This window comes from Notothenia rossii, assembly GCF_949606895.1.
Source record: "Notothenia rossii genome assembly, chromosome: 8".
NCBI classification, from domain to species: Eukaryota; Metazoa; Chordata; class Actinopteri; order Perciformes; family Nototheniidae; genus Notothenia; species Notothenia rossii.
Window position 1 is genome coordinate 75,305,074 of NC_136906.1, and position 25,100 is coordinate 75,330,173.

Consider the following 25,100-nt stretch of genomic DNA (forward strand, 5'->3'; position numbering starts at 1 on the left):
ATAGGCCTTGAATGCCTCCCACCTCGTAGATGCTGATGTTTGAGTAGTGTTCACTTTAAAGTAAATATCAGTATTGTCCCCGACAAAGGTTAAGAACTGTTTGTCATGTAACCATCGTGGGCTTAATCGCCACATTGTTAGACCCCTGGTAGCTGCTTTTACAGTGTAATTGACTAGTAGTAATGCATGATCAGAAATGACAATGCTTTTATACACTGAGTCATTAACATTGTCTATCATAGGCTTAGAAATGAGGAAGTAGTCTATGCGGGAGTAAGAGTTATGTGTAGTAGAATGACATGAATATTCCCGTCTGGAAGGATTTCTATTTCTCCATATATCACAAAGATTTAACTCACTCATAAAGTGTTGTATTGTTTTCCTACTCTGCATATGTGAGGTGTCCATACCTGATGACTTATCCAGTTTCGGATTTAGAGTACAATTGAAGTCCCCTGCCATACATATGTGGCCATGTAATGTTGATAAAGTCAGAAACAAGTTATTATAAAACTGTGCATCATCGTTGTTAGGCCCATATAGACATACTAGATTAATGTCTTGATTTAGTAAAGAGCCCTGGACGATAACAAATCTGCCTGCAGTGTCTTGTATGAAATTATAAACCCTTAATGGTACAGATGAGTGTATCAGTATTGCCACCCCTCTGGCTTGAGAGGAAAATGAGGCAGATATGACTTGACCTTGCCATCTCCTTTGTAATGGAATATATTCACTGGAAAGTAAATGAGTTTCTTGAATAAAAGCTATCTGCGTTTTGAGCTGCTTCAACCTAGACATTACTTGTTTTAATTTCACTAGCTTCCTAAGACCTCTAACGTTCCATGAAATCATATTTATTTTAGTATGACCACTCATGATGTAAACAGTAAACTAAGCTTGTGTAACCACCTTATTAACCATGCCTTATAATGAAATAAAAAGAAAAAGTGTGCCTTTAGAACAAACAAATACAACAGGAAATAACAGGGGCCTCTCCTAAAGGAGGCAACAACAAGTAGACCTAGTCTAAACCCTGTGCAGCTAACCAAGCACATCTCCCCTCCCTCCCAAGTACCGGTTCCGATTTGACTAAACTCTGATCCTCTTGAGGAGCAGCAAGCAAGCAACCAGTAGTTGTTATAACACTAAAAAGAAGAGAAAAGAAAAGAAAAAGGTCGGAGCTCGTTCCGACTACATGCATATTTATATTACGAATGGTAAATACAATGTTCATTTGTGACCTTGTATCAGTCTTTGATTATTAGCCCGAGAGGACAGATAATGTCTCTATACTCCAATTTCCAAGCTCGTCATCAATCAGTCCATTTTAAAGCTTACCAGAACAGATCAATGTCGATTTCTTTCAGTCAAAGTCATCTGAAAGCCCTTCTTGGCGCGTTTCAGCTGGCGACTCTTTCTACACGTCTGGATTGGTATTCACCTTCTTCATCTTTAGGATGAATTCTTCAGCCTGGGATGGGGAAGTGAAGAAGTGCCATCTTTTGTCGTGTAGAATTCGCAGTTTTGCCGGGAACATAAATCCATATTCCTTGCGCATTTGGCGCAGACTTTGTTTCACACCATCAAAAAGTTTCCGTTGTTTCTGGACTTCAGTGGAAAAATCAGGAAAAAACATGACACGGCTATCCTCAACTGTGATGTCTCCTTTCAGACGTGCTGCTTTCATTACTCGATCTCTGTCTCGATATGTGAGGAATTTCACCAGAAGAATCCGTGGTCGGGTTTTATCCGACCCATCCTGCTCCCGGGTCTGTTGCGGCGTTTTCCCCAGTCTGTAGGCTTGCTCTATATTCAATGGCTGTCCCGTTTCAATGTCAAGCACCCTGGGAAGCCATATCATTAGGAATGTACGGGCATCTCCACTCTCCGATCCTTCGGGTAGTCCAACCAACCTCAGATTGGTGCGGCGTTGTCTGTTTTCCAGCTCTTCCATCTGTGAGATGAGCTTCTGGACTGTTCTCTGCGTAGCATTAGCTTGGGTTGCTAGCGAAGCGATCTGGTCCTCCGCTGTGCTAATGCGGGTTTCTGCCTCTGTGAGCCTTTCAGAAAATGCCCCGATAGCTTCTTTTATCTCTCGGTTGGAAGAAACCACTTCATGTAGTTGTCCAGAAAAGTCATTTCTCATGGATTGTATGGCTGCTAAGATCTGGTTCTCATCCTGGCTATAGTCCACCTGGGCTAGCATCGTGCTATCGCTAGGTGTCTGTTCGTCCGTGATGTCCTCGTGTAGAGTTCCAATTTCTGTCTTTTTATCGTCTTTCTGTCTTCTCCCTCGATTTTTCGACATTATCCGAAATAAAGCCTATATTGGCAAATGTTTTCGGTCACAAGTAGCTCGATTTGGATACTAAATATGGTAGAAATATATTAATTTCGTCGGAGCCTCGTCCCGCCCGACCTCTCAGCTGCGTGTCATAACCGGACCCCCTTCCCCAGATAGTTACTTACGTCAAGTCAGTATTTCCCCCTGAAATGTTGTTAAAAATATGCAGATTAGATTTATATCTATAGATGAATTCAGACAGGGTCGTAAAACGAACACCATTTATATGTGTTTTTTTGAAGTTTTTCTTTCCATTAGAGTGGAAGAAAACATGGAAGCAAAATAGACCATAATGACAAAATGACTAAATAAGACCATTGTCTCTGTGTTAACTGATTATTTTGTAGAATTCTGTTGAGTATTAAACAATTGCGAGAATGTGAGGGTATTCAAATAAATTGGTCAGTAAGTCAGAGATGTGCAACTATATTTAACTTTTTGTTTTAATTCTTTTTTTATCTATGATTATGGAAAGTGCCCTTTTTCTCACTTGAGCTCCTGCCCCCCAAAATGTCTGTGCACGTCCCTGTACACTACATTTACAAATGTGACTTAGAATAAGTGCAACAAACCATGAAGCGACATACTCAAAAAAGCAAGTGCATTTCTTTTTACCATGGATCTGAACTTATATTATTTTATTAGCATGGGCTTGCCTCTTAACTTAATAAGGAAGCTGTAACAACGTCAATTCCCCCTGTGGGACAAATTAAGGATTTCTGATTCTGACACAATAATGGAAAAATTGACAATAACGACACAACAGCAATAACTATCTAAAAACAGTCTGGTGCAGAGAGTAGAGCCATAACATCCATACCCATGCGCTCAAACCGACGACAACAGAACAATCTGGTCCAAGGTTTTGGAGCTACTGGCAACACCGGGACTCCAACAGAGGACATTTGAGCAACTCTGATCAGCAACAGCTGCTGGCTGAACACACACCGTGAACGTACACACACAACGACACGCTCGCACCAAAAATCTCATTTGTCATGGTGATGTGTGTGTGTGTGTGTGTGTGTGTGTGTGTGTGTGATATGGTTGGCACTGGGTGGCTGGTGATGCCAGAGCGGAAACATCAACCCGTCGGGGGGGATTATACGGGTGTGGATAAATGGATTGATTGATTAATAAATGGATGAGAGCATGGAAGGAAAGGCAGAGAGAATCTGTAGCATTACGTCATCAAGTCTTAGTGTGTTCAAAATATTTTCTATTTCAAAAAGTTGGCATTTTATTCTCACTTCTACTTGGAAAAGTTGAACGCTCATGTCATGGAAATATATATTTATAGTGTGCGATGGAAAACTACTGGGAAAACAAAATGGGGAAGAATTTCCAGACGCTCTCTCCCCAACGAACATAATCGTATATTCAGCTGTCCCGACACTATTACATGCTCATTGTGGATTTTGAATCATATTTGAGAATTAGTGGCTTATTTTGAATTGCTCATAAGGGGCAGTAGGCTCGGTGCAAAAGCACATGGGTCACTGCATACTTTTAAATGTGTTGGGGAAATAACATATCTTTTTAAATCGGCAATTGACTGATTGATTCAAAACATGACTTAAAGAGCCTAAAACGCCTCCATTGGGGTCCTTTGTTTACTTCCATGACATAGTGTCATCAATATGTAACACTCGTGCTTTTATTGGCTAGCACTCCAACACATTTCCAAGCGTTTGGCCAATCACAACAGAGGGGCACAAGGTACGAAGGAACCTGCAAATGTGCATAATAGGGCCCCTTTAAACTTCTTCTATGGATGATTTAAACCCTAAAACAGCTATTTAATTTGAATATCTATATATGTGTTGCCTTAAGTATTTGTGCTTTTTAACTACGTCATAGGCACTATAGTTTCAAAACATTGTCTGATTGCAGAAGGCTGTAAGTTATGCAGTGTTCTCAATTCCACTTTTCCTCGTGAACATTATACTGCTCAAAAAATATACAGAGCTGTTTATTTTGTTACGATTATACATGGTAAAACATTTCCTTGCATTACCTCATGTAAGACAGCTGATTTGATTAGTACAGACAGCTGTTTATGTGGAATAAATATAAGAAGGCACGGCTAGTTAACCACTAGCTACCATTGCGAAACATAAAAAGAAAAATAAGAGCCACCTGTTCGTGATGTAGAACGTGTGAAAGATTGGGTCGTGCCGGAGAATTCTTGCAGAGGAGTTTTCTACTAAAAAAGTCAACATCTCCAGCAGCCGTCTGAAATGATTTGAGCTGTGAACGCGTTGAGAAGATTCAGCTGTGAGTTGTACGAGACTGCTGGGAGTAACACGCTCTTTCTACTGACTTGTGATTGACGAGCTGTGGGGTGAGTGAATAAGTGGCTCATTTATAGTAACTACTACTGTTACCCCATAAAGTACACAGCATTGCAGTTGTTACATTAAACTCAAATTACTATAAGGAATCGGTTGTGTTTGTTCTTGTGCTTCGACGTCTAGATTGGCGATCTTGGCTGTGACGTCTAACAGTTCATTGCTTTTCTTCATAAAACGGACAAGTCAAATCAAGCAATCTGATTGGTTCTTAGCCGTGATATAATATATACGGGTAGAATTGTAGTTACTTTTCACAAGTCATGTATCCCTCCGCGTCTGAGAAAAGCTACAACCGTTACAACTGTTACATTACGTCCGTTACGAAACTAACTAACCAACAAAGCTTAAGATGGAAACATTTAACGTTAACTTCGACCTCTGGGGGGGTCTTAGAAGGAGAGGATTGAGCAGTGCCTATCTCCAGAAAAAAAGCAACTAAATGACGACATGCGGAGCTACGTGAAGAGAAGGTAGACCAACTGGAAAAGTACCACCATTCAAAAGCTTTCTGATGCAGGTCTTGAAAGCAGAGAAATTATAACGTTAGTGGCCACAGGTCTGAAAGCTCTCTCCAGAGCTACTGGAAGCCCAATCTCGGGGACCGGAGAAAGTGGAGCAATATTCTCGCCACGCCAAGCAACAGCCTCGAACAACCTCAACCGTACAAGTGACCACGTAAGCCATGCTACTGATGCTGGACAGTCTTTCAGTGGCTGCACAATAAACGGCAAAATACAAATGAATGTAAATAAATAGCCAAATAATCGATCAACGCTCTCTGTCTAATATGTTCGCTAGCTGTTAGTGTTGTTGCATAGCAACCACCTCGCACTATGTTTTATGCAGAAGGCAACGGAGGGACTAATTTATTTTGAACATCATTATTTACTAATGAAAACTATTTAAATTAGAGTGTGTATTTTTTGTCGCCTGTCGTGAGCTATTGCTTAAATAATACATGTTGGGGAAATATTTTCCAAGGTCCATAACTTGGACCCAGTTTGTCAGTTTAAACTGTCCTGACTGAGCACACGCACCTGTAACCTTGGCTGCTGTGCTCTCAGTGTTTTGTCTCCCTGTTCCTGCCTGTTGGCGTCAGCTGATGGTGAGGTGTTATGCTTCTATCTTGTTATGCACCATGTTGATTATTCTCTCAGAACTAGCTAAATACATGGGTCTGGGGTAGAGATCTTGAGAATTGGTTTGGCATCTCAACCTGTGTCAACTTGTGGCTCTTGACATGTCTTGTGAATTCTCCGGCCGAAGCTCCAAATAAACCTTCAGTGTTTGCCATCACAGCTCCAGCTCTCCATCGTGTCTCTCTGAGTCCTGTTTCCAATTGCTTCAGAAGTTTCCCCCAAAATACATAAGTTGTAGTTCTGACAATATACAACATGTATTGATTTATATGAGAGACATACCTCTGGGGCCAGGTTGTCCGATGTCTCCTTTCTCTCCCTGAAAACCGTCGACTCCGACAGACCCTTTAATTCCCCGGCTGCCCATCATCCCTTTTTCTCCGGTGAACCCTGAAACACAAACAAACACAAGCTTGAACTCAAAAAGTGATTACAAATCATTCAATAGGAAAAAACTCAAGAATAATATACTGCAATATTGTTCATGAGACTCTCCTCAATATGAGCTATGATACCATTCAAAGCACATTGAGGTGGGATTCAAACGTAAAGCATGTCAATTGTATTCAATACTTGACATTAAACTGTAATAGGTTAAAATTCAAAGCTGTTTTCACTTCCTGGCAGTTTTAGAAAAAACGTTTAAGTATATATATGCGGTTCCACTAAATAAACAGTTTCACAAGTTATTTTTAATAAGCATTTGAGGAGGAATCTGTTCAAATCCATACATGAGATGTTTAGGTGCAAAATACAAATAAATCATTAAATGCAGGCCTTGTATTAAAAAAAAAAATTCTCACTTTTCTTTAAACTATTTTTCTTTTTGTATTACTTTTAATATAGTATATTTTAATATTGTTTGAATATTGTCTGCTTATCTGTATTATTGTGTTGCATTGTTGGAGAAGCCTGTGACCTAAGATTTTCAACGACATACTTACTCTGTAGCTATGTTAGTTTGACAATAAAGAACCTTGAACCTTGAATTAAGAAGTGATTAAAGTTCACTTTGACTTGCAAAATCATTTCAACCATATATCAACTCGAAAAAACAGGAAATAAATAATATGAGGATTTCATGATACATTTACAAGAAGCCCTAATGCTTCCTGTTCTTCCCCCTCGCATACATAAGGGGAGACATACAGATGTTTCATCAAAGTAATTTTCACTTATAGTTATTTTACTTCTCTCTACGTTTCAAATCTATAATGCTTGAAGAATAGCGCTATCCTTAATTTTGTTCCATAAAAAACCGTTTTCTTGAAAAGTCCCGCCCTGTTGCACTCATTGAGGACTTTCCTTTAACTAAGCACACTCAAACGTCTTAAAATTAATGTAGTAACGAGTTTTTGAATGCAACGTTGACGTATGAAGGGCGACCTTTGTCAATACCTCGATATGCTCTGATTACACCGTTGTGACCACACAGAAATCTCATTGAAACAATTACATTCAAGGCATTAGGAACAAAGACACAAGACAACTTGATGGATGATGTTTTTCTGTCTGCTGTAAAGGGTCAATAACGCTGTCGTCATAAAAACTCCTCTGGGAAAATGCAATCAATCACATTTTGGAAGGAGTGCAGACATGTTCTGTGCGATCTGCAGGAAAGTCCAACGAAAGTCAAAAAGGATTTTCAGAACCTGAACGTGATGACAGATTTGCTTGGCCTCGATGTAAATGGAGTAATAGAAGAACATGCGTGCACTGCTTTATAGACATATTATGTAACCCTGTTCATAACATGGTCTTTTTATCATCCAAAAGCCTGTCAGCTAAGAAATGTCAACTTTCAAAAACAGCTTTTTCTTTCAGGTTGGCATCGACTCGGAGTTACACTGGTTTTCATGGATGTATAGTTTTGAGTCTGGCTCTGATTTTCCTCATAGTCTTTTACATTGGGTCACTTCTTAGGAAAATTGATTTATGTATACGTTTCCACAGGTCTGTTTCAGATCCAAAATCAAGTCCATGATTCATGACCTGTAAAGACCTCAATTAGGAAGCAATTCTCCTGAATTCAAATGTATCCACTTGACAAGACATGTGTATTTATTTCCCATATATATAATGTTTACATTTCATCACATGTAATCTTGTTTTAACAAATATAGGTTAAATTTAAAGAACGACAACTCTGACCCTATCAAATAAAAGGCTTATTTGTAGCCTATAATGTATGAACCCTACAGAGGTTGACTTATTATTCAAAGACCCCTTCACTACAGACAAAAAGCTTGATGGACATCTTACTTCTTCCTTCTCTCTGTCTATACCTGTGTACTCTCATGTTCCGATTAACCCAGCTTCCCCAAATTTCTTTCTTTTTGGTGTCTATATACGCCGGGATCCGGAGTCATGGATGATCCTGCGGTCCTGTGTCATGGATCGCGAGTCCTGGATCTTGAGTCGTGGCTGTGGTCCTGGATCATAAGTCCTGGATGGATATCCTCGTGGATTCATCTTCTTATTATACACACATGCATTTCCAAACATTTGGACTACCTATGTTGCAAATGTATTATCTTTTCAATTTACACACGGCATCTATTGCACGTCTGTCCGTCCTGGGAGAGGGATCCCTCCTCTGTTGCTCTCCCTGAGGTTTCTCCCATGTTCCCCTTTAAACTGTGGGGTTTTCTCTGGAAGTTTTTCCTTGCACGATGTGAGGGTCTAAGGACAGAGGGTGTCGTATTGTCATACTGATATTCTGTTCAAACTGTGAAGTCCACTGAGACAAATGTAACAGTTGTGATATTGGGCTATATAAATAAACATTGATTGATTGATGGACGTTGGGCACATTGGCCTGTTTTGGTCCTCGGGGAAGTTTCCATTCAATGTTATGTTTCCTCGCTATCTATTAAACAGGCTGTTTTCCTACAGTTAGAAATGATTTTAATTCACTTTTTCCTGGAATCACACTAATGGTGGGGGTTTTCCTTCCAGCAGAAAGATAATGCTTCTTGGAAATGTGATGCAGGAGCTGCAGTTCATCGGCCTGGGAATGTGGGATGGATGATGACAGGGGAGGAGCGGGAGGAAGAGGTACCCCGCTGGAAGGGGTCCAAAAAACATCTGGATTCATATCGCAGTATCTTAGAGTATTTATGATAAATGGTCATTTCAGCTTTCTTGGGTGCCGATTGTGTCTGGATGAAGGTTAATATTGTGTTTTTTGGTGAAGACAAAGATGGATGACCCGTCCCAATGGTCCCGTCCATGCCCTGTCTGAAAATAAATCCCCATCCAAAGCTTGGGGGTGTTGTTTTCGTAAACGTATCTATATGACCAATGAACGTAAAGGTAATAACACCAGCCAAAGTCTGTTTTGCGTAAAAAGGCAGCATTGCATGCCGCTCAAACGTGAAGAAAAAAGGCATGTGACTCAAAAGACTTGGTGTTTACATTGTACATTTATGGGACAAGTTTATGACCTGCAGCTTGTAAAACCATCCAAAATCACGAGGCAATATTAAACTTTTTACGTCTTTGGGCTCACATGAATTAAGAGGAAATAGTTTGAACTCATAGAAATACCTGATCTTCCATTTCCTACATACAGTTGAAAGAAAAAGTATGTGAACCCTTTGGAACTACCTGGATTTCTGCATAAGTTGGTCATAAAATGGAGGAAGCCACTGCTCTCCAGAAAAAACATTGCTGCACGTTTGAAGTTTGCAAAAGAGCACCTGGATGTTCCACAGCACTACTGGCAAAATATTCTGTGGACGGATGAAACCAAAGTTGAGTTGTTTGGAAGGAACACACAACGCTATGTGTGGAGAAAAAAAGGCACAGCACACCAACATCAAAACCTCATCCCAACTGTGAAGTATGGTGGAGGGAGCATCCTGGTTTGGGGCTGCTTTGCTGCCTCAGGGCCAGGACAGATTGCCATCATCGACGGAAAAACGAATTCTCAAGTTTATCAAGACATTTTGCTGGAGAACTTAAGGCCATCTGTCCACCAATTGAAGCTCAACAGAAGATGGGTGATGCAACAGGACAACGACCCAAAGCACAGAAGTAAATCAACAACAGAATGGCTTCAACAGAAGAAAATAGGCCTTCTGGAGTGGCCCAGTCAGAGTCCTGATCTCAACCCAATTGAGATGCTGTGGCAGGACCTCAAGAGAGCGATTCACACCAGACATCCCAAGAATATTGCTGAACTGAAACAGTTTTGAAAAGAGGAATGGTCCAAAATTCCTCCTGACCGTTGTGCAGGTCTGATATGCAACTATAGGAAACATTTGGTTGAGGTTATTGCTGCCAAAGGAGGGTCAACCAGTTATTCAATCCAAGGGTTCACATACTTTTTCCACCCTGCACTGTGAATGTTTACATGGTGTGTTCAATAAAAACATAAAAACATATCATTGTTTGTGTGGTTTTAGCTTAAGCAGACTGTGTTTGTCTATTGTTGCGACTCAGATGAAGATCAGAACACATTTTATGACCAATTTATGCAGAAATCCAGGTTGTTCCAAAGGGTTCACATACTCTTTATTGCAACTGTACATTACAAACATTAAAAATGAAATACTTCAAAGTTGAATAACACAGCATTTCTAGGTTGAGGATTTGTATTACGTGGTTTGAATAGAAGTTGGAAGCAATATTGATTAAATGTATACGAGCACGGAAACGAGAATCGAGACATTAAAGTGGCATCAACTTCTCATCTAACTCTTTGCTTGAGAACACATACTGTACGTCAGGGATCACCAACTACATTTGTCCAAGGGCCAACATTTATCCAATAGACACTTTCGCGGGACAGCAATTTTTATATTGCCCATAATTTTGAAGTTGTTGACCGGGGGGGTTTCTAGAGGAGCACGCTCAGGTACTGCGGACCATAGATATATATAAACACTAGATGACTCACCCGCGCTGCTGGCCAATGGAGACCGACGTTGCCAAATGGCGGCCATCTTGCCACAGGCAGCTCGCTCATTCGTAACATTATGTCTATGGTGCACTATTGAAATAACTATAGATTGCTCAATTTTCAAACGGTTTGGTTTGTTATAAACATCAAAGATGTAGTTATGATACTGCATACTTATAATCATTAACTTTTTTTTTCAACATGTGTCTTGTTGTCTCCTGTATCATAGCCATGCTAATAACGTTTATAATAAACTAAACCGTTTGTAAATCAGTCAAGATTTCAGCGAGTTATGAGTATTTCTGTGCAGATCACTCACCTTACAACAGCTGTAGTTGTTGACTGTGGCAAGATGGCCGCCGGTGAGCTACGCTGGTGACTCCCCCTTGAGCCATCTAGTGTTTATATATATCTATGCTGCGGACCATAAAACGTAGCAGTCTCTTCACCCTAACGAAGGATCACTTCTTCTTCAGGGCGGGGAAGGCTACGTAGTACGCAGTCTACTGTCCCGCAGCTGCTGCCTCTCTGTTGGACTCCGGTACTGCACATTACTCACGAGACATTGTAATAAAAAAAAATTAGTGGGGGGCGAACGCACTAACCACTCCGCCAACGCCACCGTCACCCCCACCGTGCGGGCCGGATGAGAATGTCTGGCGGGCCGCATGTGGTCCGCGGGCCGCCAGTTAATGGTCACTGCTGTACGTTGTTGCAAAATCTCTTCCTACAGTGATCCTTTATTCCATTGTTATTCTACTCAATAACATCTGAATGGTAGAGTTGTAGTACTCACCTCTCAATCCTGTCAGTCCAGGAACCCCGGGGGGTCCTACCTTCCCAAGATCTCCCTTATCTCCCTTTGGACCCGGAGGACCTGCAGAGAGAAACACAATTGATGAGATAAAGTGTTGGTGATATTATGCACTCAATACAAACACCAATGCACACTTTGTCGTTGATTGTAGATAGTTGTTAATCACATACAGCACACTATCTTGCAGTTATAGGATGATTAAATGTACTGAAGTTTAGATGAAAAAACTAAACTTTGTCCGCTTAGATTTCTGGTGTTTTAGCATATATGTTTCAAAGGAGAATCATGATTGTAGATTGTGAAAAACAGCATCAAGAAAAGATATTTGATGCAAACACGTAATTCCTGCTTTACTACTTACAGCAGCATATATTTTTATTTCATTCACTATAAATTGACATCAACATTTCCTCTATCTCACTGTACTTCCTGAAGAGAAATGGAAGCTCCACCAAGGGTGTGTCAGGACGTTTATTATTACAGCATGTTGGAGCGATTATCATGAAAAGTGTTGCCAAAGTCAAGGAAGGCAGTAACCGTGTAGCTTATCACTTAAAAAGGGAATACATGGAACTGAGAGAGATACGAACAACTTAGCCTAATTTCTGCAGATAATTATGTTATCAGTGTCAAGAAACACGGGTATTTTCTTGTCTTTTATTATAGTTCACACACACCAAACACACAGTGACATGGCGGCCAAAATGTAGGCCAAACTTGTTCTTACAACTGGTCCACGGATTCAATCCAAAACGTTTATTGTACTTGGAAAGAGGAGAGAGAGAGAGAAAGAGAGAGAGAGAGAGAGAGAGAGAGAGAGAGAGAGAGAGACCACAATGGGAACCACATGTTTAACAAGGTGGACTGTAATACAGCTTGTGGCAATGCTTAACAGTTCAGAGCATGTTATTGTCCAGCACATGTCCAGCGGTTCTGATCCTTCAGAGCCGCTAATGTTCTTCATCTGAAGCTGTTGACTGACTTTGAGATACAGATTGAGCTTCTTCACAACTGGACACAGTTAACTGATCACCACAGGTCACGAGACCGTGAAAAGGTCACATTAAGAAGGAAGGCCGGGTGTCTACCGCCCCATCTGTGTATCGGTGTGTGTTGCTGTATTTCTATTCTTGTGAAGCCCACAGAGTGAGGACTCTCACGGAGTTCAGGTTAATTTAGCATTAGGTTGAATTGCAATGAAAAGTTGATCTATAGCAAAACAATTGAGATTCATTTTTGAGTTTGTTGCCGTTGTTTAGAATAAAATGCCAAACATTCCTTTCTTCCAGCTTCTTCATTGTGTCTGCTTTTATAATTAAAATACCTTTAGGTTTTGTGGTGTTGGCTTGTGAAAGTTACTTTCTTCTGACATTGTATCTTTTGACCTGCGCTAACCTTTGGTCCTCAGTTTTAATATTGGGCCTCTGCACACTTTTGACTGGACTTCTTAGATCTATGGTCTTCAGCAGTCAACAATACAACAGATGTGGCAACAATCTAAACGCAACAAGGTGATAAGTATAAAAAGATCTTCATGCAAGTGTTTGTGCCTATTACTAGAACGTTTAGGAGTCAGGTTTTCTGGGTATTGGGTTTTTATTTTATTGGGCACACCAGTTAATTTAATAAGGGCTAGTTTGTGGATCCAATGTCCTCCAGGGGAATGTGATGTTTGCACCATGTTAATGTAATAGATATTTCAATGGAGAACTGAAACCATGACTTGCTGTGGGAGCGAGTTGAATTGTCAGAGGTTCACAAAGGTCAGCAGGACCGTGGACTTCTGCACAACATTTCATGGCAATCCATTCAACACATGAGAGTAAGATATGTTCAGGTCAGAAAAGGTCGAACACACATTTCGGGGCCCAAGTAGACATGGTATGTTGTCCCACTGATTGAGATGTTGTAGTTCTCTAATTTATCTTAGTCTACTACTTACTTTGATCTACAACAAGCAGCTTTATGGTCACTCGTTGCCAAAAAGTTCCCCACCCTTTGGAGGCAACAGTTTTCGCCCTAGGAGGCTAAAATGTGGCTTGAAGGGTAAGTATTGGGCTGTGAATGTGTGTGTTGGTGTTCATGCCAATTGGCGAAAAGGGATTTAGCATCAACAGGGGAGTTAACGTACCACAACCCATCTCAAGAATTGTTTGTTGTAAACTCTTGTCGGAGTAGCCAAAGTTAAATAAAACCCAAAATGTTTCTTTCAGCAGTGAGAGAAAGCTGGACACATCCACTCCAACCTTTACATAGATCAAATACTGTCTGGAAATCATCTACTTTTCAAAGATATATGAGTGTGTCTGTCTCGCCCAGCTTTGGTAAAGACAGTTCACCCTGGTGGTCCTGATGAACTTGCGTCCTCCAAGATAGTTTGTTTTAGCACAGCTTCACATTATTAATCTCTTGGCTCTCCGGGACCGATGTCTTCATTCAGCTGAGAGTGGTTAAACAATAACAAGCCCAGCGGTCCCTTCAGGAACATCTGACAGTGCTGAGTCCAAGAATACAACACCAGTGTCGAGTTCAGGCGCCTCCGTCCAACATTCAGTCAATCTAATATCGGGTGGAGCAACAGGGCAGTGAGTCTGTATTTTTGTATGTCAGATGTAGGGAAGATAAGGACGGGAGTTGTTGAAATACATCACCATGACGAATGACGCAAGGCATTATCAAGGTTTAAGTTATTCGAGAATACAGTCAATTTAACAGAGACCAGATGGACAACACTGTGGTCATAAGGAGGCTAACCTGTTTAATGTATGTCCCTAATGTAAGAGGGCAGGGCTGTGTTTAAAAGTGATTTATCCTGAGGGGATTTAGAGCAGAGTGCTGTGGTTGGACAGATTCTGTTACACTGAGACATTTACAGTATTGGCCTGGATATAAGACAATATGTATTTACCTATTGACCCATAGAGACATTTTAAGTTATGATATTTCATGAGGACAGTAAGATGTTGGAATCTAGACGTAGTGAAAGTTGACACTATCTATGAAGGATATCGTTGAAATGGATAACCTGCGCTTCCTATCTTTTTGTTGAAATTACATTACATTACATGTCACTTGTTAGACTCTTTTATCCAAAGCAACTTACATACTCAATACTGTGGACAATCCCCACAGGAGCAATTTGGGGTGAAGTGTCTCAGGGACACAACGACATGCTGACTGCAGTGGGGTTTGAACCTGTGACCCCCTGATCCCAACACCAAGGCTCTATCCACTGCGCCACACGCCTCCAAATGCATTAAATTATAGCAAATGAAAATCAACAAATACGTAAGACTTCAATGTGTGTAAGCCAGGCACCACTGAGCTACAGTATAGGACCCTTATCGAGCAAAGCAAACACGACACTCAAAATGTACATTAATTGCCATCAGCTGAAACCGATGGCTGTAAATGTTTCCAGGCCTCGGCTTTGCTCGGCTCACAACATTTGACTAACTCAGCAAAAAGTCCCTCACATCAGCAGTTTTCAGCAACAACAGATCTTCAATCCAAAATCTCTACGTGTCACTAAAACCCTTTGATGTCAAGATACGTATTTCAATGAGACTTGTTTGGAGTTGTGTCATTTTATGGCCAAACCTGGATAAACCACTGTGAATACGCTTGGGAGAAGAAAAAAAAATATTGTGTGTGTGGCATACTTGCCAACCTTTAGACCTCAGAAATCGGGAGCATTTCAAAATGCAAAATTGGGGGGGGGGGGGGGGGTTGCTAGTGGATCGCCGGAGCTGTTAGATTAACATTAACATGCTTATTGTAGTTGTAGTTGCGGCCTGTAGCACCGTCCTTGATGGAGCATATGTGTGGGCTGGACCTGTATTTAAGGAAAGGAGTGAGCAGAGAGTAGAGTAGTTGTCGATTCTTGTTCTGTTTTCTTTGACTATCTGCCTCACCCTCTCAGACTTTGAGTTGGGCGCGCTACTAAAGAGACATGTTACCATGGAAACCAAACAATGGTGTAGCTGTATTAAAATCCGAGTGGAAACAGTCGTGTGTAAATCTGATTTTGTCAGAAATCGGGAGAAATGCGGGAGAAATATGACCCCGGGAGGAAACCGGGAGAGGGCAATGAAATCGGGAGTCTCCCGCGAAAATCGGGAGGGTTGACAAGTATGAGTGTGTACACCTTTAGCATTTAGCATAGTTCTTACATTCAAATATGAAGTGTGACATGTTGCCTCTGGAATTCCAAAGGTTTACTGATAAGCCACAACATTGAGGATGAGCACAGGACTATCTACCACCTGCAGAAGTAAAAGTCTCCACGCCAGATTTTAAAACAGCTTCTTATGTGTCTTTTGATAATACAACAAGTAACATGTGTGGCATGAGTCACAGAGGAATTAAATGCAAATAAACGGAATAAGAAGAAAAAAGAGGAGGGGTAAAAAGGAGACGGGAACAGAACAGAGAAAGAATAAACATGGATAGAGATGTGAAACTTTTCTTGGCTAAGGTGACTGCCAGCTAACAACAAACAAATGGGCTTCTGAGATAAAACTAATGACAGAGCTGTTTTTTTTACCCTGGATGTTTCGTCTAAATTTAACCCACAATTGTTTCCAGGTTTGGGAGAAACGGCATCCCACCCACATGTGAAGCAGACGCATCAATCAACACGGGCTGAGTCCCCTGCCAGCATTACATCACAGCATACCTATTCTGATTTTAATAAGCCAGGGGAGTCATTTGGTGCCCGGGCAGAGAGAGTTGTACCATGTCGGGACTAATCAGACATTCAGAGTTTCTCTATACCCCGGGTTACTAATCACACGGTGTAAAATCATGTTTTAGTGTTATTGTTGCTTGTAATCAATCACAATGCAAAAATCGATTAGCTCAGGCCCGCTAGCACTATCATTTTGAAAAACACATTTTCCATCCAAAGGAATTTGTAATACTAACAGCTAGGTAAGGTTCATGATGCGTTCACATGTCTGTCATGTGTTACTCTTCTACTTAGCTGCACACTACATACGTCCAAAACGTGAAGGTGTCTTCATTGAACATTCGACTTTTGTTTGTCCTTCATGTTGATAGTTTTTGCCCATGCACAAGTCCTTTCTTGATCTGTCGCTGAAAACGTTTTTAAAAGTTTGAATTTCGACATCTTGATGCCTTTTGACCTGCAAATCAGGAAATGAATGCTTATTACGGTACGTCCACACAGCAGCTTTGAAAAAATCTTGAAAATCTTGGAGGTGGGCGTGTCTGAGAGCTTGGGGATTTTTTGCAACAACCAATCACATGAATCTCCCGCTCCCGACATACAAAGCAAAAAACCCCGGGGATTTGATGCGAGCAATATATATATATATATTTATATATAAACTCCCCAAACAGGCGAAAACCTACCAGTTTCACCCACTGTCTCTGCCACCTCCCTCCATGCCTGGTTCCTCCGGTTTGTATCCCGGTAAATAGTTACTGGTCGTAAAAAGAACCGGGTGATTTGCTACCGGAATTTCTCGTTTGGAATATGAGGAAATGAACTGCGGTCTGTCTCTCCCAGCTTGCACGCGGTTTGATTGGCTAGCGCTTGTACTGTCAGATTTGCATAAACGGGATTTGATTGGCTGACGCTTCCAGCTCAGCTTCAAAAGTTGAACATTGCTCAACTTTTGAATCCTGAAAATCTTGGAAATCTTCGCTTTGCTTCCCCACAATGCAGTTCGGCGAAAAACAAGGCAAAGCGACGTCATTCAAAGTGAATGGGCAGAGAAGCGTTGGAAGCGTTGGAAGATTTTTTTAAAGCTGCTGTGTGGACGGGGCGTTAGACACGCACACAGCTAACCACAGGGGCAGTTGGGGGAAGAGGTGTACTTGGACTTGTGACACATTTAGGCCATAAAGAAACACTGAATTGCGTCATTTGGGATCAAGCCAAGTGCTGGTTAAATAAACGTTATTCTTTTGTCCTCAGAGCCACGATCTGAATATTTTTTCTTGACTGACCTTCGAATATGGTGAAGTTCTTCAGAGCCAGGGAGTGCTCCCAGTCCTTCAGACGCAGGTCCTCTGTGATGGTGTTCAGGATCTCCATCTCGTTCCTCAGCTCGGCCTCCGTGTGGACGTGGGTCACCCAAAGGCTGCTGGTGTCCTCTGTGATGTTGCTGATCTGGATCTGAGCAGCAGGAGAACAGGAGAGTGTTAACACCGGCAGTCTTCATCAGTGTGCTGCAGTAAGGAGTAAAACTCAGGTTAAAAGTATTGTGTATTTCCTGTACTTTATCAATGATGACTTTGTGCTTCCAACAGTTATACAACATATGTTCCATAAGTTCCTGTTCCTTTGAATGCCCCAATTACAAGCCTGAATATCAACGTTGTAAAAAGTTTTCATAAATGTGGCAAATCACTTTCGGAAAAAAATACAGGTTGGTTCAATGGTAAAAACATTTATTATGTCATTTTTGAATATCAATGCTAACATGTAATTTGCTATTTGGTATCAGGTTTTAATCGTTAGTTGCTGTAAGTTGAGCTACATTAGTTAAAAAAAGGTTTTAAAATGGCATTAACTCTGTATATCAAGCTGTATATTAGTGATTTAGATAATGTAGTGATGTTGCAACAAGTCTAGGACAAAATCACTAATATAAAACATCAAACTATTTCAGCATACTTGGATAACAACTTGAATAATCACTGTTTAAAAGTTCTTAGTCATAATCCTTGTTGTTGTATCTCCATATTGTTTCCACATAACCACGTAAAGCTCAAGGAGCATGTGAATGCAACATCAATGTGTAGGACTGTTTTGTGTACGTTGTGATTAACCTGTAAGTCCTGTATCTTCAGGTGATGAATACTGATGTCATTGCTGAAGGTGTGATTGACAGCTCCCACCGTCCAGTTGACCTCGTCCAGTTTCTCTCTCAGCCAGCTCACCTGACCTGAGGCTTCCCTGAAGGAGAAGAGAAACAGATATTATTTAATTCTGCAGCCCTCATTGTGATGCAGTTACACTTTGGAAATGAGCATCTTCACTGTAATATAAAGCTGTACCCAGTGATGGCAAAAGTACACACATCCTTTACTCAAGTAGAAGTACAGATACTGGTGTTTAAAAATACTCTGGTAAAAGTAGAAGTACTGACTAAACTTCTTTACTCAAGTAGAAGTAAAGAGGCTTTGAAATGTACTTCAGTAAAAAGTACCCATAACTAGCAGCTGTTTTAAAGAGTACCTGACCTCCCTTTATATTAATAGAACAATAATGTCATTGTTAGCTAATGAATGTTTCCATGGTGACCAACGGCAACATGACAACGTTTTCATTGGTCCCTCTTCTTTAGAGAAGACCAGGAAATGATGGATACACGGATCGTGTTCAAATCAATAGGCACGCAATGACTCTAAATAATAATGATCACGCCACAAAACACACATTCAGACTAAAGAAACCAGCCTGTTTGGAAAATGAGAGAAGTAGAAAGTACAGGTATTTGAGTTCAACATGTAAGAAGTAGAAAGTACAGGTATTTGTGTTCAACATGTAAGAAGTAGAAAGTACAGGTATTTGAGTTCAACATGTAAGAAGTAGAAAGTACAGGTATTTGGGTTCAACATGTAAGAAGTAGAAAGTACAGGTATTTGAGTTCAACATGTAAGAAGTAGAAAGTACAGGTATTTGGGTTCAACATGTAAGAAGTAGAAAGTACAGGTATTTGAGTTCAACATGTAAGAAGTAGAAAGTACAGGTATTTGTGTTCAACATGTGAGAAGTAGAAAGTACAGGTATTTGGGTTCAACATGTAAGAAGTAGAAAGTACAGGTATTTGAGTTCAACATGTAAGAAGTAGAAAGTACAGGTATTTGGGTTCAAAATGTAAGAAGTAGAAAGTACAGGTATTTGTGTTCAACATGTAAGAAGTAGAAAGTACAGGTATTTGAGTTCAACATGTAAGAAGTAGAAAGTACAGGTATTTGTGTTCAACTTGTAAGAAGTAGAAAGTACAGGTATTTGAGTTCAACATGTAAGAAGTAGAAAGTACAGGTATTTGAGTTCAACATGTAAGAAGTAGAAAGTACAGGTATTTGTGTTCAACTTGTAAGAAGTAGAAAGTACAGGTATTTGTGTTCAACATGTAAGAAGTAGAAAGTACAGGTATTTGAGTTCAACATGTAAGAAGTAGAAAGTACAGGTATTTGGGTTCAACATGTAAGAAGTAGAAAGTACAGGTATTTGTGTTCAAAATGTAAGAAGTAAAATTGAAAAGTCGTCAGAAAAATAAGTAGTGGAGTAAAGTACTGATACCAGAAACATGTACTTAAGTTCAGTAACAAAGTATTTGTACCCCACTACTTCCCACCTCTGGCTGTACCTGAACAAGAGGTCTTGGTCGTGGAGCCAGGTGGAGGCTCGGGTCACCTCCACACTGAGGCTCGTCAGGTTCCTCCCGGTGGAACTGCTCAGGGAGGACAACCTGTCGTCCAGCTGCACCAGGTAGCCCTCCGACTGAAGGGAATTAGACTGGAGGTTCCTCAGCTCCACCTCCAGGCCCTGTGGTGAAAGGGATTCAGAAATAGTCATTCATCATAAATATCAATTAGAAATGTGGTGGTGTATGAGGTCCATTATAGGTTAAAACATATACAGTCGTGGGAGGGGCTAATGCCAAAGCACTTTTATTTTTCTCCAATAATATGTGCACAATCTCTGAGAGTAAAGTGGTACATTTATGAAAACAAATATCATAATTCTGAGATTATTTAATCGTAAATTCAAGAAAAAATGCTGTTGTGTTTTTCAACTACAATTGCTCTAAAACAATGTATACAAGCAACATGATGATTGGAGAGGAATAATGAAAAGCACATCGCTTTAAAGTAAAAAGTGCATTTAGGACCTTAAAACTCTATTACATTATACTGTCATTGAACATCTTTCCTGTGACAGTTCCCAGGTCTTGAACCCGGCACTGTGAAATCTCTTGTTTTGCTTCTTCTTTTTTTTTGTCCTGTGACCTACCTTGATGAGGTTCTCCAGCCTCTGCAGCCAGTCGCTGTGGTTCTGGAAGAGGTTCTCCAGTTTCCAGATGTTCTCCAGCAGGTCGGCCTGGGTGGACGGCTCGCCCAGAGTCTGCTGCAGGCGCTGAGAGCGCTCCGACATCCGGGTCACGTTCTCCATCAGAACCTGCTGGTGCTGAGAGGAAACCTGGGAACGAGAGACTGGGGAGTGGGGGAGAAAGAGAAGAGAGGGTGAGAGATGTGTTGATTCACTGATCCCCAGAGGTGGGAAGTAGTGGAGTACAAATACTTCGTTACTGTACTTAACTACTGTACATCTTTCTGGTATCAGTACTTTACTCCACTACTTATTTTTCTGACGACTTTTTACTTTTACTTGTTACATTTTGAACCCAAATACCTGTACTTTCTACTTCTTACATGTTGAACTCAAATACCTGTACTTTCTACTTCTTACATTTTGAACCCAAATGCCTGTACTTTCTACTTCTCACATTTTCCAAACAGGCTGGTTCCTTTAGTTTGAATGTGTGTTTGGTGGCGTGATCATTATTATTTAGAGTCATTGCGTGCCTATTGATTTGAACACGATCCGTGTATCCATCATTTCCTGGTCTTCTCTAAAGAAGAGGGACCAATGAAAACGTTGTCATGTTGCCGTTGTTAAGCATGGAAACATTCATTAGCTAACAATGACATTATTGTTCTATTAATATAAAGGGAGGTCAGGTACTCTTTAAAACAGCTGGTAGCTATGGGTACTTTTTACTGAAGTACATTTCAAAGCCCTCTTTACTTTGACTTGAGTAAAGAAGTTTAGTCAGTACTTCTACTTTTACCAGAGTATTTTTAAACACGAGTATCTGTACTTCTACTTGAGTAAAGGATGTGTGTACTTTTGCCATCTCTGGAGATTTGTTGATTCACTGATCCTTGAGTCCCCAAATCGAGTATCATTAACTATCAATCACTGCTGTCAGCTGGACCAAACCAGAACCTCTAATGCAGAGCAGATGTCGATCCAGTCGTCTGCACTAATTTCTGTTGTTTATTTTTTCTAAATGTATTGTTTTGTTAAATGATGACCTAAATATTTTTACGACTTCAAAACCATTTTCCATGGCTGGCTCACTTTGAGGTTTTCTGTGCTTTACTGAGAACATATTATGGACATTCTGTCTTCACTTTGGCTGATGTTTAAATTGGCCCCTGCATGTTGCTGTTCGTCCAATACCTGCAGCAGAGAGCCCGCTTTATTAAAGATATGACGAATGGACTCCCAGGGATGGAAAGTAACTACTGTAAGTGCTTTTCACTGGAGAACTGTACCTCAGAACGATTAGAGGTACTTTTATACGGGCTTATGCATACTCTCAGATATTTTACTTTTTACATTTATTTGACAACTTTACTTACTGTATGGTTTAAACTTCATATATATATAAAAAAAAAAAAAATGTATGGTCAGCTTGTAAAATATTACATGTCACTTGTTAGACGCTTTTATCCAAAGCGACTTACATACTCAATACTGTGGGCAATCCCCACAGGAGCAATATTTGGGGTGAAGTGTCTCAGGGACACAACGACATGCTGACTGCAGTGGGGTTTGAACCTGTGCTCCCCCTGATCCGAACACCTACGCACAACCAACTGCACCGACATACAACACAGTGTTAAGGATGAAACATTTTCCTAAATATTAACAAGTTATGATTTAAGTATATCAAAAATAAATACACATTTTCTTCTTTCCTACAGTACCCTATCACTAATTTCACAATCCTATTTGAACCTTTTGAAAAGGGCCTAACCCACATTACATTTAGCTGACGCTTTTATCCAAAGAGACTTACAATAAGTGCATTCGACCAGGAAGATACAACCTTGAAGAAAACAGAATCATATAAGTACATCAGGTTTCATAGAGCCAAAACATTTCAAGTGCTACTCAACTGGCTTTAGATAAGCTAGTCCTTTATTAGTATATAAGTGCTTTGTTAGTAATTCAATCGCTCGAAGTGGAGTCCAAAGAGATGAGTTTTCGGTCTGAAGAAGATGTGTAAGCTTTCTGCTGTCCTGATTTCAATGGGGAGCTCATTCCACCATTTTGGAGCCAGGATAGCAAACCCACAAGTTTTTGCTGATGGGAACTTGGGTCCCCCTCGCAGTGCGGGTGCAGCGAGCTGTTTGGCTGATGCAGAGCGGAGTGCACGTGCTGGGGTGTACGGTTTAACCATGTCCTGGATGTAGGAAGGGCCAGATCCATTCGCAGCATGGTACGCAAGTACCAGTGTTTTGAAGTGGATTCTAGCAGTTACTGGAAGCCAGTGAAGGGAGCGGAGGAGCGGCGTGGTGTGGGAGAATTTAGGAAGGTTGAAGACCAGACGAGCCGCTGCATTCTGGGTGAGCTGCAGAGGTCGGATGGCACATGCAGGTAGACCAGCCAGGAGGGAGTTGCAGTAGTCTAGGCGTGAGATGACGAGAGCCTGGACCAGAACCTGCGCTGATGTCTGGGTCAGCTGGGGACGTATCCTCCTGATGTTACACACATTCTCACATATTCAGAACCCTTCAACTAAACTGCTAAACAATCTTATTTTGTGACAAAAAATAGCTCCACCTTGCTAGAAATGTAAAAGAAAACTACTTAACTTAACTACAAATGATTATCAGTACTCATCAATATTGGTCATGAGGCAATTTACTGCAGAAGAATACTTTGAACAATTCCGAGAGTTTTTAATGTTTTTTTGTGGTTTTTGCAAAATAATAGGATCTCAGTACTTATTCCACAAGTGGGGACTCCCAGCATGTTGTTGTTTATCTTAAATCTCTTTATTAAATTAATATGTTTTTGTTTTTTGTTTCTAACAATGAGATTATCTATAATTTGCTTTATGCTAATGTCACCTTAAAAAACCAAAATGTTTTCATTTAAGAGTTCGTGGGAAAACGAGTTCTGATCCAGTTTAACACATTACTGATGTTCTACTTAATCCTAATTACATTAACGAGAAGGATTTTGGGATGGCAAAGTCATAAACACACAAATCCGAAAAGCCAAAGATAAAATCGGAGAGGGACAACATGTTTATGGAGGGTTTTGGGTCACAAGATCTGAGTCACACACGTTTATTTGGCTGCTCACATTTGAAGACATATTACTGATGCAACTTTCTTCTCTTGTTTTTGGCGTTGGCACAAAGGCCACTTCTCCTTTTCTCTGTTCTCCACCGTTTCTAATGAGAAAAAGCTCCTTGGTTTCATGTTATGTTGAGAGAAAGTTGCATGGTAACGACTCGATAGCCCGGGAGATGTTTTGAAACCAGACCCTCAACATTACGGCATGACGACATCCTCTCAGCAGGACAGCCGGGACCAATGTGTGCAAAAAATACCTCTGATGGAGAAAAAAGGGAATAACTTTGGAAACGTGAGGAAGCAGATAATTCCCTTCACACATGCTCTTTAACACTTTGATGGCCCTCACAGCGTGATATCACAAAATCTTTGAATGTTTACGTTTCCACACACGTAGGAGAGTGATAAAAGTGTGTGTGTGTGATTTTATGACCAAGGAACGCCTGCATGACCTCAGAGAAAGGAAAGTGCTGCAAAGCCACACTGATGCAAACAAACCATCTCAATTCCAGCTCATTATGTGTGTTAGGGTTATTTCTAATGACCTGAAAAACGAAATAAGCTGAAACCTCTCCACTACACAGGGAGCTTAATTGCTAAATGATGGTCTGTTTCCAGAAGAACACACACACACACACATTTAAGGTCAACCAGAACATGATGCCAGAGTGGAGCTTCCGAGCAGTACTGGTCCTTAAAAAAGATAAAACAAATCAAAGCAGAGGCCATTTAGTGCTCTAATCTTGTTCTAGATCAGGGGTTCCCAAACTTTTCAGCCCGCGACCCCCAAAATAACAGTGCCAGAGACTGGCGACCCCCTGTCGACGGGGGGTTTGAGAAAAGTTTGAGAAACACTGAAAGGGGGAGCCTCGTTGCGGGGAAATTATACAGATGGCTAGTCCGCCCCTGAAAATGTCTATGCAAACGTTATTATTAATAATAATAATATTATTTTTTTTAAATAATAAAAAAAATGTATCAATTTTTTTTAAACTTTAATTATTATTATTATTTTTTTTTTTAAATCATCTGGCGACCCCCACTCGGGGTCTCGGGTGGTCGCGAACCCCACTTTGGGAACCCCTGTTCTAGATAACCAGTGCTTTTCCCCTGAACAAAGCCACACATAATGCTGTACGGTTGGTAATAATGTATCTATTTTGTGGAAGTTAAAGGGCCCTGTTATGCTTTTAGGGGTTTCATGAAGTGTGTTTTACAGGTTGTTGTGCATGTACATGGTATGAAAAGGCTGAAATCCCCTCCAGAGGAAATTTCTCTCCCACAGAACGTTTTCCCAAAAGCAACACAAAATAAATACCACATTTCAGTCAGATGATCTTGTTAGGATTATTTTAAAGATACAGATGGAGCTGCTGCTCAGAGCTTAGTGTTAATGCAA

The 25,100-nt window shown here is 40.6% G+C and overlaps 1 protein-coding gene across 1 annotated transcript in view; it reads right to left on the bottom strand.

Annotated features, from left to right (window-relative positions):
• The window catches only part of scara5 (scavenger receptor class A, member 5 (putative)), a gene marked incomplete at its 5' end in the record, with an annotated part of 62,876 nt that overhangs the window by 33,603 nt on the left and 4,173 nt on the right, over window positions 1-25,100 (bottom strand). Inside the window, 6 exons of the mRNA XM_079645318.1 lie at window positions 6,123-6,230; window positions 11,543-11,623; window positions 17,540-17,708; window positions 18,365-18,491; window positions 19,912-20,090; window positions 20,559-20,758. Coding sequence (XP_079501444.1) covers window positions 6,123-6,230; window positions 11,543-11,623; window positions 17,540-17,708; window positions 18,365-18,491; window positions 19,912-20,090; window positions 20,559-20,758 — 864 coding nt within the window. The remainder of the gene's footprint in view (window positions 1-6,122; window positions 6,231-11,542; window positions 11,624-17,539; window positions 17,709-18,364; window positions 18,492-19,911; window positions 20,091-20,558; window positions 20,759-25,100) is intronic.